Genomic DNA, 16,507 nt, shown 5'->3' on the forward strand with positions numbered 1-16,507 from the left:
CAGCAGTTATGCAGTGCATACTGTGTGCCAGGCACTGTTATCTGTTAATTCATTTGATACCTAATCCTCTAACATAGATACTGTTACTCTCTTAAAGATGAAACTGATGCAGAAAGTAGAAGTGAGGAAGATCCCCATAGCTAGCATGACAAACTATACTGTTAGTCCTTTCTCTGGTTTTATTTTAGAAGTAACCCCCTCATATTTAAAGGAGACAGTATAAAAGTCATTGATTTTGATAGATATCTTGAGTTCATATCTAGCTTTAATATTTCTTTGCAGTGGTTTCTTCTTCTGTGCGGTGCAGTTTCCCCAAATGGAAATAGATCCGTTTTGCATGGTTTTGGTAACAGGGATCATATAAAGCACATAGCAAAATAATTGATATAGAGTAACAACAGCAATTATTATTAAAATTACTATAAAAAGGTATTGCAGATCAGTGAGATCGTATGATGATTGTTTTTCTCTGATTGACTTATTTCACTTAGCATAATACCCTCTAGTTCCTTCCACGTTGTTGCAAATGGCAAGATTTCATTTTTTTTTTTTTTTTTGATGGCTGGGCAATATTCCAGTGTATGTATATACACCACACTGATATGTGGAATTTAAGAAACAAGGCAGAGGATCATAGGGGAAGAGAGGGAAAACACGAAACGAGGAAACTGGAGAGAGAGAGACAAACTGTAAGAGACCCTTAATCTTAGGAAACAAACTGTGGGTTGCTGGAGGGGAGGAGGTTGGGAAGATGGTGTGGCTGGGTGATGGACATAAGGAGGATATGTGTTGTGGTGAGTGCTGCTGGGTGTTGTGTAAGACTGATGAATCACAGACCTTATCCCTGAAACATAACAACATTATATGTTAATTAATTAATTAATTAATTTATTTTTGACAGAGAGAGATCACAAGTAGACGGAGAGGCAGGCAGAGAGAGAGAGAGAGAGAGAAGCAGGCCCCCTGCTGAGCAGAGAGCCTGATGTGGGACTCGATCCCAGGACCCTGAGATCATGACCTGAGCCGAAGGCAGCGGCTTAACCCACTGAGCCACCCAGGCGCCCCCATTATATGTTAATTTAAAAAAAAATCCCCAAGTAAAGCCATTAAAAGGCTAAGAAAAAAAAAAAAACCAACCAAAAAAACCCACAACCCAAACTAGAAAAACTAGAAACAACCCACATGTCCTTTAATTTGTGAATGATTACACAGACTGGTACTTACCATGGAATAATACTCGGCAATAAAAAGGAATGAACTATTGATAGATTTAAAAAAAAAAAGGGGGTATTGCAGGTAATCAGCTTCTTATTTCATCACTGGAATTTTCAGTTCTATGCTGAATATTTTGGTACATACAGAAAGTTATGACATGATTTTATTCTTTAGGCTTATGTTTAGTTTCAGAGATGAAATGAATGTATGTGAAATAACTGAAGATGGTATATAATTATTTAATTGGAGATTAATAAAGTCTGTAGTATTTGGGAGGATGGTTTATGAAGGAGCTGAACTTGCTCAAATTCTTGGAAAAGCATAAATAGGTTATGATAGATGGAAGGGAGGGAAAGCTTTGTTAACGGAAGCTAAATTGGAAGCTTTATGATGGTAGGATAACTTTTTTGTTCACTCTCTCCAAGTTATGGCCTTGTGCATAGTATTTAATAATGCTCAGTAAATATTTTATTGATGAAGTTAAGTCAGGCAGGAATTTCAAAGTATTTGAGGGAGGGATCAGTTAGGAGATTGGCCTGCTTGGAATTTACCCTGTTTGGAGCTGTGGGACAGAAGGTAGTTAATTTTACTTATCTTGCCTTGTTTGGGAAGGATTTTAAATGGGAAACAATGGTTTAGAATTGATTTGATTGGCAGTAGATTGTGTTGATCATTAAGCAGAAGACTGATAAAAGTTAAACTTATGCAGTATCAGTCTGAATCTTGTACTTTATTCTAAGCAGCTCTATTGAGATATGATTAACATACCTAAAATTTACCCTTTTAAAGTGTATAGTTGAGTTAGTCACAAGTTTGTGCAACCATCTCCACAGTCAACTTTAGAATATTTCATCACCCCAAAAAGAACATCACACACATTTAATAGTCAAACTCTGTTCTCCCTGCCTTCAACCCTTGGGAGTTACTAATTTATTTCCTGTCTTTATGGATTTGCCTGTTGTGGTCGTTTCATGTAAGTGGAATAATACCTCTTTAAGTGGTGGATAGTTGGACTGGTGTACTAGCAAAGAGGTTGGGAAAACATTGCTGTCTTTGAAAGAAAAATTATAGGGATGGGTAGAGAAATAAAAGAAGGCTCATGGGTAAAGGAAAATGATCTGGGCGTGGGTTGAGTTTACTGAATATTTAGTGCCATCTACTGTTACCTTTTTTAATCCTCATGACAGTGAATTCAGTTTTATTCCTTATGAATTAGGAATAGTATATGATCCTGGGAGAGTTAGTAAATGGTGGAACAGACATTTCACTCATGACTTTTTGATTCTAAGGTCCATATTCTTTCTTCCTCACTAGTGAAAAGGAGTTAGATGTTATGTTTTAGACTTAAAAGGAGTGGGAGAATATCATTTCTTTTTACACAGAGGAGTCCACTCCTTTCTTACACTTAAGAGTTCTATCAGTTTTTTTGTGTGTGTCACGTTAAACATTTACTTTAATATAGTGAGAAAAACATTGGAGGGCATTGGAAGTTCTTTTCAAATAATTGCTAATTATCTTTATAGCCAATATTCCCTGTGAATTAGCCACTGTATTCTCGTTCTAAAAATTCCCAGCACTAGAAGTACAAAGAAAACTATAGCTAAGTAGAGAATTGAGGTATTGCAGAAGTTAAGCAGTGGACCTCCATTTTCTTTTTTCTTTTTTAAAGATTTTATTTATTTATTTGACAGAGAGAGATCACAAGTAGGCAGAGACGTAGGCAGAGAGAGAGGAAGGGAAGCAGGCCCCCCGCTGAGCAGAGAGCCCGACGTGGGACTTGATCCCAGGACCCTGAGATCATGACCTGAGCCGGAGGCAGCGGCTTAACCCACTGAGCCACCCAGGCGCCCCTGGACCTCCATTTTCATTTAAAATTTGATATTTATACATAATGCATACTTTGTTTTTATGACAAGGTAAAGGTAGAAGCTGGTCATATTGCGATAGAATTCTTTCAACTTTAAATTAGTGGTGGTTCATACTCAGAAGTTTTGGAAAACTGGGTTGCACTAGATCTTAAGGTTCTTTCTGTCCTAAAGTTTGAGTCTTTTATATTCATTTTGTTATATGGTTTAAGACTGTGGAAACATGGAAGGTTAAAATTCTAGTGCTGTTTCTCACTTCTATAGGCTGTAGGTTATTAACTGGATTTATTGTGATAGCGTCAATACATGTTTGTTCTTTTCTGTAATGATTTTTTATTCTAGTTCATTTCGAACTGTTTTTTTTTTAAGATTTTGTTCCCATTTAGTGGTTCAGTATTAATATATATTAGAATCTTCAGATAGCTTTTTGCTTTGAGATAGTTTTCAAAGCAGAAAGAAATATGAACCATTGTATTAAATAAAAGTACTCTTTGTCTACAACATGCTTTTAATAAGGAACATTTGAATTTGTAGAATCAAAACTAATATCCAACATAAGGGATGCTAATGTTTTTAACAAGCATAATCGTTTTACTACTTGAAAATATTTTTTCCTTAAATGAATTATTTTCTTTAAGAGAAGTACAATGAATAATAGGACAGATACTCCTCTATTGGAATTATTGCCTGCTAGCATTTTATCGTATTTGTTTTATTATTTTTAAGAGTGAGAGTGAGTTATTGATAACTATTCTCATTCCCAGATCTACTTTTCCCTAACCCAGAGGCAGTTAGGACCATGATAGACCAAGCATTTCTTACATAAAACTTGTTTGTGTTTTGCCATTCATTACTCCCAGTGCAGGTCATCTCATCTCTCTTTTATAATTTCATTATATTTCCACTACCATTCTTCTAGTCACCAAGTCTTTGATAACTTCAAAAGTGTTTTTTGAATTCTCTTGTTTCCTTCTCTAAGCCATTTCCAATTCCTTTTCCCTTCTTGCTGGCCCAGATCAACATCGGAGATTTTTTTCATTGCTGTATACTTCAGGGAGTTTTTGTCAATTTAGCTTGCTGCCTTGGGTCACAAAGGAAAATTTTGGTTTAGTTTTCTAAAATATTGTATTGTGCTTATGCACTTCATAAACCTTAGGTAGGATAGCTTTGCCTTTTTCATTTTATGGTCTCTTTAAAAACCATTTGGGAAATTACACTTTCTTTTTAAATACGGGAGAGTGTACTTATAGTTTGCCCAGTAACATGTTTTAAATCAAAGTAATACATATGCAAGTTCATGTATGAATGATCTTTGGGATATGTAAGAGATTTACTCTTGGGATGGCACCTGGGTGGCTAGGGGATATAGGCATGGTTGGGAAACTTAACATTTTTTCGGTATTATTAAAATTTTAATGATGGGCAAATGTAGTCAGTTCAGACTGCTTTTACTTAAAAAAAAAAAAAAGTAACGTGTATCGTTAGATCATTTAAGACAGAACAGTGTAAATTTAGAAAACAATATTCTCCCTTCTCTCCATCGTGCAGCCCGGAGACAATTATAATTTACTGTTTTTCTTTTTGTAGAGTTCCTGAAGAAAAAATGTATGCATATACTAGCATTCTGTAATAGAATTTTTGATGTGTAATTTTATTTCTACTTTGTATGTAAATGTTAATCTCTGTTTACAGTTGACTTAAAAAAAAGATACCACTTTTGAAAGTATCTTTGAGATTCCAGGGTATTCACAAAGTGTAATTTTCCTGTTTAGAATTGACATTAAAAAAGGACTAGGTTTGAAAGTATTCTTAAGGTAGTGCAGGGTAACAAGTGCAAGGTAATAAGCAATAATACAAGTATACACACGAACACGCATAAGTACACACCATTTATTTAAAAATGACAAGTTGGAAGGCATTAGGACTCTACTAATTTTGCTTAGGAATCATGCTATGAAAATTGAATGTGTCCAAAGGGAATGATGAAAATGAGAGATTTGAAAAGGGCCTGTGAGGAAATGAAGCATGGGGGTGAAATAAAACAAAAACAACGATGGAAAGAAGAATGACCATTTATGTCAGGTAAGTGCTAGGATTTATGTGTGCTATTCCTAATCAGTTATCAAGACTTTTTATAACTCTGTGTTTTGCAGGGTTGAGGGTTATGAAAGTGAAGTGGGTATTTAGAGGAGTCTGGGGAGGTAAATAGGCATCAGACCATAGCATGTTGAGGAGTGGTCTTCAAACTAGTGAAATTAATTGAGATGTTCTAAAAAAGCAGAGGCTTGATTTTTTTACTAAGTCTTCCATAGTTACAGTATATGTATATCTTTTTTGCATATTGTGGTATTTGTTTTGTTGAGGATTTTTGCGTCTGTATTCATGATGGATATTGTCCTGCCATTTTCTCTATTTGAAATGTCTGTCTCTGATTTTGGTATTAGAATTACGCTGTCCTCATGAAAGGGTTTGGGATGAGTTTTTTCCTTTTCCTGAAAGAATTTATATAAAATGATTGTTATTTCTTCCTTAAATGAGTGATAGAATTTACCAGTGAAACCTGGGCCCGCAGTTTGCTTTTTGGAAAGGTTACTGATAATTTCTTTAATAACTATGGGCTTATTCAAATAGATTTTTTTGTTTCATCTTGTGTTGATTTCAGTAAATTGTATCTTTTAAGTATTTTGTCCATTACATCTTGAGTTTAATATGATGGCATGGTTGTTTATAATTTTTTTTAACCATTTTCATATCTATTATTTGTAGTGTTAACCAGCTTTCCACTCTTTTTGCTGGCAATTTTCATACTATTTTTTCTTGATCACCCTTTTCCTGGTACCATCTTTTTGTTAATTTTCTCTATTTCTTTCCTATGAACTTGATTTTCCCATCTTATTTATTGTTTATTTCTATTTTTTTTTTCGGGTTTACTTTCTTTCTTTTCTCTAACTTTAAGGTGGAATTTTAGGTCTCTGATTTTAGACCTTTCATTTTTTTCCAGCTTAAGCATTGAAAATTGGAATTTTCCTTTTAAGCACTGTTTTAGCTGCATCCCACACATTTTAATGTTAAAATTTCTATTTTCATTGCTAATCAACTTAAAATAATTTCCCTTGTGATTTTTTTCCTTGAATCATGGATTATAGTCAGAAGTGTTTAATTTCCAAATGTTTGCGGTTTATTTAGGTACCTTATTGCTGTTGGTTTCTGACTTAATTCCTTTTTGGTCAGAGAACGATGTATGTATGATTTTAATCTTTTACATTTATTGAGATTTGTTTTATGGCTTAGCATATGGTCGAGGTCAGAGATTGGCAGACTTCTCTGTAAAAGACCAAATAGTAAATATTTTAGGCTTTGTGGGCCACATACCATCTTTGTCTTAAGCTAGTGGACCAGGCATGGTTTATGCTGCTGCTTTCCTCTCCTACCTTTTCTCTTCGCTTCTCTTCCTTCTCCCAAAATGCAAAAAAAAAAAAAAAAAAAAAAAAAAAAAAAGGTAAAAACTATTTTAAATTCACTAGTGATACAACGGAGCACAGGTAGAATTTTATTTTGGGGCCATAGTTTACTCATCCATAGTCCAAATGAATGTACCATGTGTACTTAGTAAGAATTCATAATTTGTATTTCTTGAGTATGTTCTATAAAGATTAGTTAGATCAAAATGGTTATTAATGTTGATCCTCTATGCTTGTACTGATTTTGGGTGTGTGTGTATCATTTTATCCATTAACTAAGAGATAGGTGACAGAAATTCCTACTCTAAGAGTTGAATTATCTTAGCATTCAACATTATTCAATGATATTATTCAGTGTTATTCAATGATAACATTTGAAGTATGTTGAAACTTACGTTAATAGGCACATAGACCTTTAAGACTGTTGATGAATTTATCCTTTTATTATTATAAAGTTACTCTATCTCTGGTATTTACTCTTTTTCTTAAAGAGCAGTTTTATTTGATATCCATATAGCCACTCCAGCTTTCTAAGGCTTGCTTTTTGCTTTCTATCCATTTTCATTCTCCATCTTTGTATTTAAAGTACATATCATGCAGACAGCATAGTTGTGGCTTACTTTATTATTTTTGAATTAACTCTTTTTGGAGAGTTTTGTCTCTTTTAATGTAATAATGGTTGTGGTTGGACTTAGGTGTACTGTTTTGTGTATTTATTTTAAAAGAATTTATTGTCTCTGTTTGATGTTCTTTCCTCTTTCCTTCCTTTTTTTGAATTATTGAATATTTTTTGGAATGCCATTTTAATTTACCTGTGGCTTTTTAACTATACCTCTTGGCATTTTTTAGTGATTGCTGTAGGGACTACAATATACATCTGTAAGAAAAGTTAGTACTCACTGTTTCTTTAGAGTTAATTTAAAACTTCATGCAAAGAGTAGAGACCCCACATCTCAGGAAGTCTGTTAACTCCCCTGCCTGCTGCTTCCCATGCCAGAGCTTCCCACTGTCCTTCTATGCTGATTGTCATAGATATTACTTCTACATACAGTATAATCCTCTATAAGATAATATGGCTTTTGCTTTAGTTATATGTATGTTCAAAAAACTAAATGTAAAAAAAATCTTTTACCTTTACCTGTTCACTATTTCTGATGTTCTTTATTAATGCCTCACTATCCCATGGTATCATTTTCCCTCAGTGTGGAAAAACTTTTTTCATCCAGGTTTCAGGGCAGTGAGTTTCTTTTGTTTGAAAGTGTCTTTATTTCACTTTCATTTTGGAAGGATATTTTGGTTCCTATAGATATTTGGGTTGTCTGTTTCCCTGTGTTCTTCAGACTTCAAAAATTGTTTTCCACTGTCTTCTGGGCTTCATAGTTTCTCAGAAGGAGGTAGTAATTTGAATTTTTGTTTCCTGTTCATGGGTCTTTTCCTTTGGCTGCTTTCAGTATTTTTTCTTTATCTTTGATTTTTAGTTTGTCTGTGATGTGCCTAGGTATGTTTTCTTTGTATTTATTCTGCTCTGTTGTTGTTGTTTGAGCCTTCTAGATTATAAATTGATGTCTTTCACTAAATTGGTAAAGTTTTCTGTCATTTATTCCTTCAGAAAGTGTTTACTACCCTGTGTCTTCTCTGTCTGGGACTTCAGTATATCACCTTTTTCATACTGTCTCCCAAGTTTCAGGGGCTCTGTTCTTTTTTTCTTCATGTTTCTTCTTTCAATTTTTTTCTCATCTCTCTTTTTCAGATTAGATAATTTCTACTGATCTGCTTTAAGGTTCACTGATTATTTCCTCTTTTACCCTCTTTAACCTGTGTTCTGTTTAGCTCATTCGGTGATTTTTGTATATCTGGTATTGCATTGTTCAGTTCTAGAATACCATTTGTTCTTTATGTAGTTTTAGAGTTTCTGGTGATGTTTACTATGTTATTAATCATTATAAGTGCACTTCCCCTAAAAAAAAGTGTACTTTTCTTTATTTCATTGTCATAACTTCTTTCCAGTCTTTATCTGATAATTCCAACATTTGGGTCATTTTGTCTTCTGTTGAATACTTTTCCTTGGAGAATGGGTTACATATTTAAATTCTTCATGTGTAGAGTAATTTTGGTTTATATGAAGATATTACTCTTGTTTATCTATTTTCTCATTGATGAACATATGTTTTGCTTACAGTTTTGGGCCATATGAATAATACTGTTTTGAACAAGCGTGTTCACATCTTTGTGTGGACATGCATTTTTATTTTGGGGGGGTATGTACTAGAAGTAGAATTGCTGGGTCATATGGTAAGGGAATGTTCAGATGTTTTCCAAAATAACTATTATCTTGCATTCCATCTATGAATGTATGAACATTATCTCAGTGTACTTTCAATCTGCATTGTTTTAAGCCCAAAGAGTTGAGCTCCTTTTCATTTATAGCTATTTCTATTTCTTTTTCCTCAAGTGGCTACTGTCTTTTGCCTTTCCTTCTTCCTTTCTTCCCTCATCATCACCTTCTGGGTTTCCTATATATATGTTAAGGAGATTAATTCTTTGTCTTTGAGTACAGTTTTTCTCTGTTGGTCATTTTTCTTTTGGCTACTTTTGGTATGTTTTGTGAAGACGTATTTAATTCTTATGTAGTTGAAATATCTTTTTTAGTGTCTGGATTTTAAATTTTAGTTAGAAAGTCTACATTTTATCCTATATCTTAGGACTTATGGTTTAATTTTTCTTCCCTTTAATCTTTGATACATTTAGATTTATATTACTTAAGCATGTATGATATGGCATGTACTCAATTTAATTATTTTTCAGGTAGCTACAAAGTTTAGGTTTTTTTTTTTTAATTATGGTAAAATATACACATCAGACATTGTTAAGTGTGCAGTTTAGTGGCATTGAGTATATTCACATTGTTGTGCAACTGTCTCCTCCATCTTAGGAACTTTTTCATCTTCTCAAACCAGAACTTCCAAACTGACTTGTATGTCCTACTTTCTGTCTATAAATTGACTACTTTTGGTACTTCATATAAGTAGAATCATAAAATATTTGACCTTTTGTGATTGGCTTATTTCACTTAGCATGATGTTCTGAAGGTTCACCCATGTTGTAACATGTGCCAGGATTTCCTTCCTTTTTAAGGCTAATATTCTACTGTATGATGTATTTATCACATTTTGTTTATCCTTTCACCTGACAGTGGACATTTAAGTTGCTTCCACCTTTTGGCTTATATACATAATATTGCTATTGACATTGGTCTTCATGCCCTTGCTTTTTCTTTTGGGTATATACCCAGAAATGGCATTGGTGGATCCCATAGTAATTATGTGAAGAATTGTCACATTGTTTTCTACAGCAGCTGTACCATTTACCTTACTATCAGGAATGTGCAATGGTTCCAAAATCTCTACAGTCTTACCAACATTTGTTCTTTTCTTTTCTCTTTCCTCCTTCACTCCTTCCCTCCATTCCTCTCTTTCTGTAATAGCCAATCTAATGGGTATGAACTGGCATTTAATTTGGTTTTGATTTATATTTCCTTAGTTATTAATGATGTTGAGCATCTTTCCTGTGTGTATTGGCTTTTTGTATATCTCTTTTTTGGAGAAATGTCTATTCAAGTGCTTTGCTCAGTTTTTAATTGTATTGTTTATTTTGTGGTTGAGTTATAGGAGTACTTTGTGTATTCTGGATATTAACTCTTTATCAAATAAAGATCTTCCTTCACTTAAAAATGAGCTCACATCTGGATAAACCTATTTTAAGTTGGAAATACCCTTCGTTGAAATGTATTTAGTATATCTAAAGTAGCAAACATCATAACTAAGCCTAGCCTACTTTAAATATGTTCAAAAGCTTAAATTAGTCTGCATTTGGGTAAAATAATCTAACAGAAAGTCTATTTTATAATAAGGTAATATTTAATTTGTTGACTACTTTCCTCATGTAAAAAACAGAATAGTTGTATGGGTACAGAGTGATTGTAAGTGTATCCATTGTTTATTATGATCATGTGGCTGACTGGGAGCTGAGGCTCACCGCTATTGCCCAGCATCACCAGATGTATCATACGGCATATTGCTAGCCCAGGAAAAGATCAAAATTAAAAAATCAAAGTACAGTTTCTGAGTGCATATCACTTTTGCACCATTGTATAGTCAAAAAATTTTGAGGTGAATCATTCTAAGTTGGGAACTGCGTGTATATGATTTGTAGGTGTAGGTGGGGTTTGTTTTTTTGTTTTTTTTACATTCCATGTGTGTCTTTGCACTCTGTTGATGGTGTCCTGTGGTGCAGAAAAGTTACAAATTTTGATGATGTCTAGTTTATTTTTTTGTTATTGCCTGTGCTTTTAGTATCAGATTCAAGAAATCATTGCTAAATCCAGTGTCATGAAGTTATTTGGCTATGATATTATAAATGTAGTAGAAATGATTAAATGTTGTGGTATATCCATATGGTTGTATGTTATAGATAGCTAATTTTGTCTTTTGGGGAAGAGCACACTTATTTTGGTCATGTATTGACTGTTCTATATTACCTTCATTAGATTCTTCTTTAAGTGTTTGTTCTGAAAGTAATTTATTGCTGAATATGCTCAGCCTAGGGGATCTGATTTTGACCAGGGATGGAATATTGATTAATCTGGTGAACTTGATAAATGGAGGTTTTCTTAAGGGAATTTCTACTATAATATGGTTTTTACTTCAAATATTTTACTGCCATATTTAGGAGATGGTATTTACACACATGAAAATAACAATATAGGCCTGTATAGTGAGTGGTTGTTGAAATAGAGTTTATTGAATTACTGATAGTTAAAAAGATCAGGAAGGACTTCATGGAGGAGTCCTAAGTTGTGGTGGGAGCATTTTGAAAGGGTGCAATGTAAGCACGGATCACATGTGATGGGGAAATTGCAAGTCATGTAGGGGAAAATGAGTAATAAGTGAAGTGTATTTTGAGCTGAATTCATGGAAGCAAATGATGGGAGACACTTAAAAAGTTTAATTGTGGGGGCACCTGGGTGGCTCAGTGGGTTAAAGCCTCTGCCTTCGGCTCAGGTCATGATCCCAGGGTCCTAGGATCAAGCCCCGCATTGGGCTCTCTGCTCAGCAGGGAGCTTGCTTCCCTTCCTCTCTCTGCCTGTCTCTCTGCCTGCTTGTGATCTCTGTCTGCCAAATAAATAAATAAAATCTTAAAAAAAAGTTTAATTGTGGCTTATTGTAAAGTTCTATAATATTCAGCTGAAGGAATCAGAATCATGTAATTTTTTTTTTTATCTGAAAGGGACATTAGGAATTACTTTCAATGAATCATTTTATAGAAATGGGAACAAGTTTTGTGGGCAGTACAGCTTCATTTGAGGATTTTTGAGTTAGGCAGTGATTTTTAGGGAGATTATTCTTTGTAGGGGTCATAAAATTGGAAGTAAGGTATTCTATAAGGGTATTGTGTATAATGACTTGAACTGCTTGGTGACTAATGGCCCAAAAAAAAAAAAAAAAGGTGGAGGGACTAGATGAAGGAATAATTAGGTGTTAAGAGAGTAGACTTTTAGGGTCTTGTGGCTCAGACTGTTTTAGACTATCCTGTTTTGTAAGTCTTTATTGTAATAAGACATAAGTCAGTTCCATTTGTCTACTGTAGGGCAAAGTATACTGTTGGAAGATTAGGGAAGTTTTCATATAGAGGCAGTGATACTTGAATTTTGTAGGATGGGTAAGAGTTTAGCTGCATTCAGCATCGAAAGGGGAGCATCTCTTGTAGTTGGAACAGTGTTGGTAATGGCTTTGTGCCATGCAAATGAATTGGTTTGTCCAGAGACTGTTAGCCATTTTATGGCTAGGGAGACTGGTGTAGTGTGTCAGGGCTGCTGGAAAAGGTGATAAAGAACCAGATATTAAGGGAGCTCTTCTGTATGCCTTGCAAAGAAGTTTTGCTTATTGATTTTTCAAACGTGAACAGTGGGGAATCTTGGAAGAGGTTTAGTCAGAGCATATCCCATTTGGACCAGTTTATGTTGTCCACTTTTTTTTTTTAGTGATTTAGCATATTCAGCGCTCTTAGTTCTTGAACTTAAGTTTTGGGACTAAAATATCCCCCAAAAGAGAGTTTTTTTTTCCTTCTTCTTATATTAGGGGGAAAAATTATGCAGATATTATTAGAATTCAAGAATTTCACAGCAATTTACCTGTCTGCTCTTTAGCAGTGAATTTGAATATGGAATAATATAAAATGCTGTCCCTTCTCTTTAAAGTCTAGTCATTGTTAATAGGTTTTCATGCATGGCCACAGAAGTCCAGCTATCTCCTGTATAGCCCACAACAAGCAGCTTATCAAAGCTCAGCTTTTATAGTTCTTAATCATCATTGTTATTATTTTCCTGTTGTAAGATTATAGGCTGAATCCACTGTGGCAAAACATTTAAAATTTACAGTTATTTTGAATAGTAATGCATTCAAATGGTATAAAAAATATTTAATAAAAAAATCTCATCACTCCTGCCTGTCACCTACTCAGGTCCTTCCCTAGATACAAGCGAAATTAGTGATTGCTTTATATTTTTCCAGAGATATTCTGTGCCCGTACAATCAAATTATTTTATATGCTCTTACTCCTCTCCCTTACTTTTGTACAACTATAGCATACTTAAAACATTGTTCAGTCCCTTGCTTTTTGTTCAATTAACAATACATTTTGGAGATTGTTCCGTATTAGTCCATAAAAAGCTTCTTCAATCTTTTTTAATAGCTGCATAAAGTAACAGTATAAATTTAGCATATTTAACTAGTTTCTCACTTCATGTTTAAGTTATTTTCTGTCTTTTGCTGTTATTAGCAAGATTATAGCAAATGGTCTTATTGCATATTATTTCACATAAATCCCTGTAGGATCTGTTTCTAGAAGTAGAATTTATTAAAAGCTGTGGGTATAAATTTGGTACAGCTTTGGAAAGTAGGGATGCTTAAATACATTGAAGCTGTAGAATTTTGTATGTTTACCCACAGTGGAATTGCACTAAATAACAAATGGAAATCTAAGAAATAAATTTGTAATCGCTAAGATATTAGTGAAATCCTTATAATTTCCCTTTTTGTTTTGCAGGTATACAAAGCTAGGATATGCTGGAAATACAGAACCACAGTTTATCATCCCTTCCTGTAAGTATTTTTTTAAGTCACAAATAAGCTGATTTAAAGATCTTTTTCTGTAGTAAAGTAAAAGATAATTGTTTCTGACACTGTATAAGATTTAGCTCTTTAAAAACAATGGTTTGCGTGAAGTGTGTAAACCATCACAGACCTGTACCCCTGGAGCTAATAATATACTATATGTTTATAAAAAAATAAAATTATGAAAAAGAAAAAAAACAAAATCAAAACAAAAAAAACATGGTTTGCTGAATGTGACCTCGTTTCCAAACCTCTCACCATTCATTTTAGCTTTTTAGTTCTTTGTTTACCAAATCTCTCCTTTTAAAGACAAAAATAAATGAGCTGCTAATTAAATATTTTTTGCTTTGAGGGTATTGCTGTTAACAATGCGTGGATTTAAATATTAAGTAGTGCATCCTCCATCACATGTATGTGAAGACTGTTCTTTGGTGTGTGGACGTGATTACCGTTTACCAGGCTTGGGCTTATTGACATCCCTGATGACATCCCTGAGTCCGTGTTTTACAAGAAGGATGACATCTCATTTTTAGAGATGTTGATTGACTTAAGCCATTTTCCAAAGTTTTTGTTCTGTCCTATTAACTTCACACTGGGCTGGCCATCAACTTTTAGTAGTTTGTTAGTGGTTTTAAGAAATAACTCTCACATTTGGTTTGTTAGTGTTCTTATTTGTTAGTATAGATTATGTATCTGGTTCTTGATAGACATACTTTTGTACTTTTGACTTTCAGATAGTTCACCTTTTGTACATTATATAGGAATACCTCTGATCTACTTGTCCTACTGCTATATGAAGACTTGAATGTATCAGATGAAAAAACCTCTGGAGCCATTGCTTGGCGATGGTGGCTTCTAGAGTGTCACCAAGCAATGGCTTCAGAGGTTTTTTCATCTCTAAAAATGAGATGTCATCCTTCTTTTAAAACACGGACTCAGAGATGTCATCAGGGATGTCAATAAGCCCAGGTCTGGCAAACGGTAATCACGTCCACACACCAAAGAACAGTTTTACACAGGAGTTTATGTGAATAAATATTTTTGTGTATTCTTCTTAATTTCTGAAAATAAGGAAATAGAAAAATAAACATGTAGGGTAGTAGTGAAAGAAACTTGGGTTTCAATCAGTGAAGTTGAGAGCAAGGTAGGAATTATTGGGCTTATCAAAAACTGCCAATCTTTAGTTTCAAATGGGCACTCATTGGAAATGAATAGATCAGTAGTTTTGTAATTAATATAGCAAGGACAGAATTAAACATGAAATATGAGAAATGCATTATCAAATTTGTATTTAAAAGGGAAGCTTATATATACACATATATACATACCTATATATATATATAGACACACACATAACACACATATAAATAATATACATAAGCATATGTAATATACGCACATATTATGTATCTTATATATAATATATGTTTTACACACACACACACACACATATATTAAGGCCACCATAACAAAGTACCGAAAACTGGATGGCTTAAAACATTAGGAACTTATAGTCTGGAGGCTAGAAGTCCAAAATCAGGGTGTTGTCAGCAGGGCCTTAATCTTGCTGACAGCTCTAGGGGAGAAACCCTCCTTTCCTCTTCTAGCTTCCCATGTTTGCTGACAGTGCTTGGTATTACCTTGCTCGTGTTTGTACTTCTCCAGTCACATGGCTGTCTTCTCCTTGTCTTCACATTGTCTGTCTTCTCTGTTTGGCTGAGTCCAAATTCCCTTTTCTATAAGGACAGCAGTCATAAGGGATTAGGGCCCACTCTAATAATCTCATTTTAACTCACACGACTCTATTTCCAAATAAGGTCGCAGTTTGAGGTACTGGGGGTTTGGACTTGAGCATAACTTTTGGGAAGATAATTCAACGCATAAAATGCCAAATTTGTTATTTCATAACTTATAATCTTTCATAAGGTTTATGTTGTGGTTATACATTTATTTCATGAGATTACTGATATTTTATGTTCTTAAGTGGTTGTGTTGTCTTTATTGGAGACTCACATATTGATCTTTTGAACCTTAGGATCTTATCACAATTGTATCCAGTCTTTGTTTTCATCTCTTTGCCAAAATATGCAATTTTAGTTTTCATTGTCTTTCTTATGAGAAGTTGCAGCATGTTAAAAATCCATTTTCCTATTGAAAGAAGGTTTTTGATTTGGGGCTTTTTTTTCCACCGATTTTAATGGTGCAAGTCCAGTGTTTATAACCAGTTTAGATACAGTTGATTGCCACTGATGAGCATGGATATTTGATCTGGAAAGCTTGTTTATATGGCTCAAGGTTATTTGCATATATCTTCGTTTTTCAGGGAACTTAGAGTGAGCTGTCTTGATGTCTGTGTACATTATAAATACTAGAGAAGCTTTTTAAAATTTTGAAGGAGTAAACTGGATTTAGAATGTCATTCATTCAGTATTATCTATCCATCTTATTAGGGATATAATTGTTATTAAATAAAAGTGTAGTATTTAAGTGCATGCAGGTAACTATTTTGAATGAATGACTGCTTGACAGATTCAGAAATTTATAACTTAATTTAAAATATATCACAACTTTAGGTCAAAAACAGTATGCTGGATTTCTGAAATAATTTGAGGGGATTATTTTGATTTTTACCTAAATGATTTGAAATTTCCCTTTGTATTGATTAGAGTTTAACAGAACCCAATGCCAGTGTTATTTTTTAATTGCAAGTCTGTAATAGTGCAAATAGTAAGACAGCTTTTTTTTTTAATTCCCCTTGCAGTTTTCTTATTTTCATTTAGTGTTTTTTAGTTTT

General features: G+C 33.8%; 1 protein-coding gene across 1 annotated transcript in view; it reads left to right on the top strand.

Annotated features, from left to right (window-relative positions):
* The window catches only part of ACTR3 (actin related protein 3), a 61,931-nt gene that overhangs the window by 12,728 nt on the left and 32,696 nt on the right, over positions 1–16,507 (top strand). Inside the window, exon 2 of the mRNA XM_044242599.1 lies at positions 13,646–13,701. Coding sequence (XP_044098534.1) covers positions 13,646–13,701 — 56 coding nt within the window. The remainder of the gene's footprint in view (positions 1–13,645; positions 13,702–16,507) is intronic.

Source organism: Neovison vison, chromosome 3 (genome assembly GCF_020171115.1).
Source record: "Neovison vison isolate M4711 chromosome 3, ASM_NN_V1, whole genome shotgun sequence".
Classification (NCBI taxonomy): Eukaryota; Metazoa; Chordata; class Mammalia; order Carnivora; family Mustelidae; genus Neogale; species Neogale vison.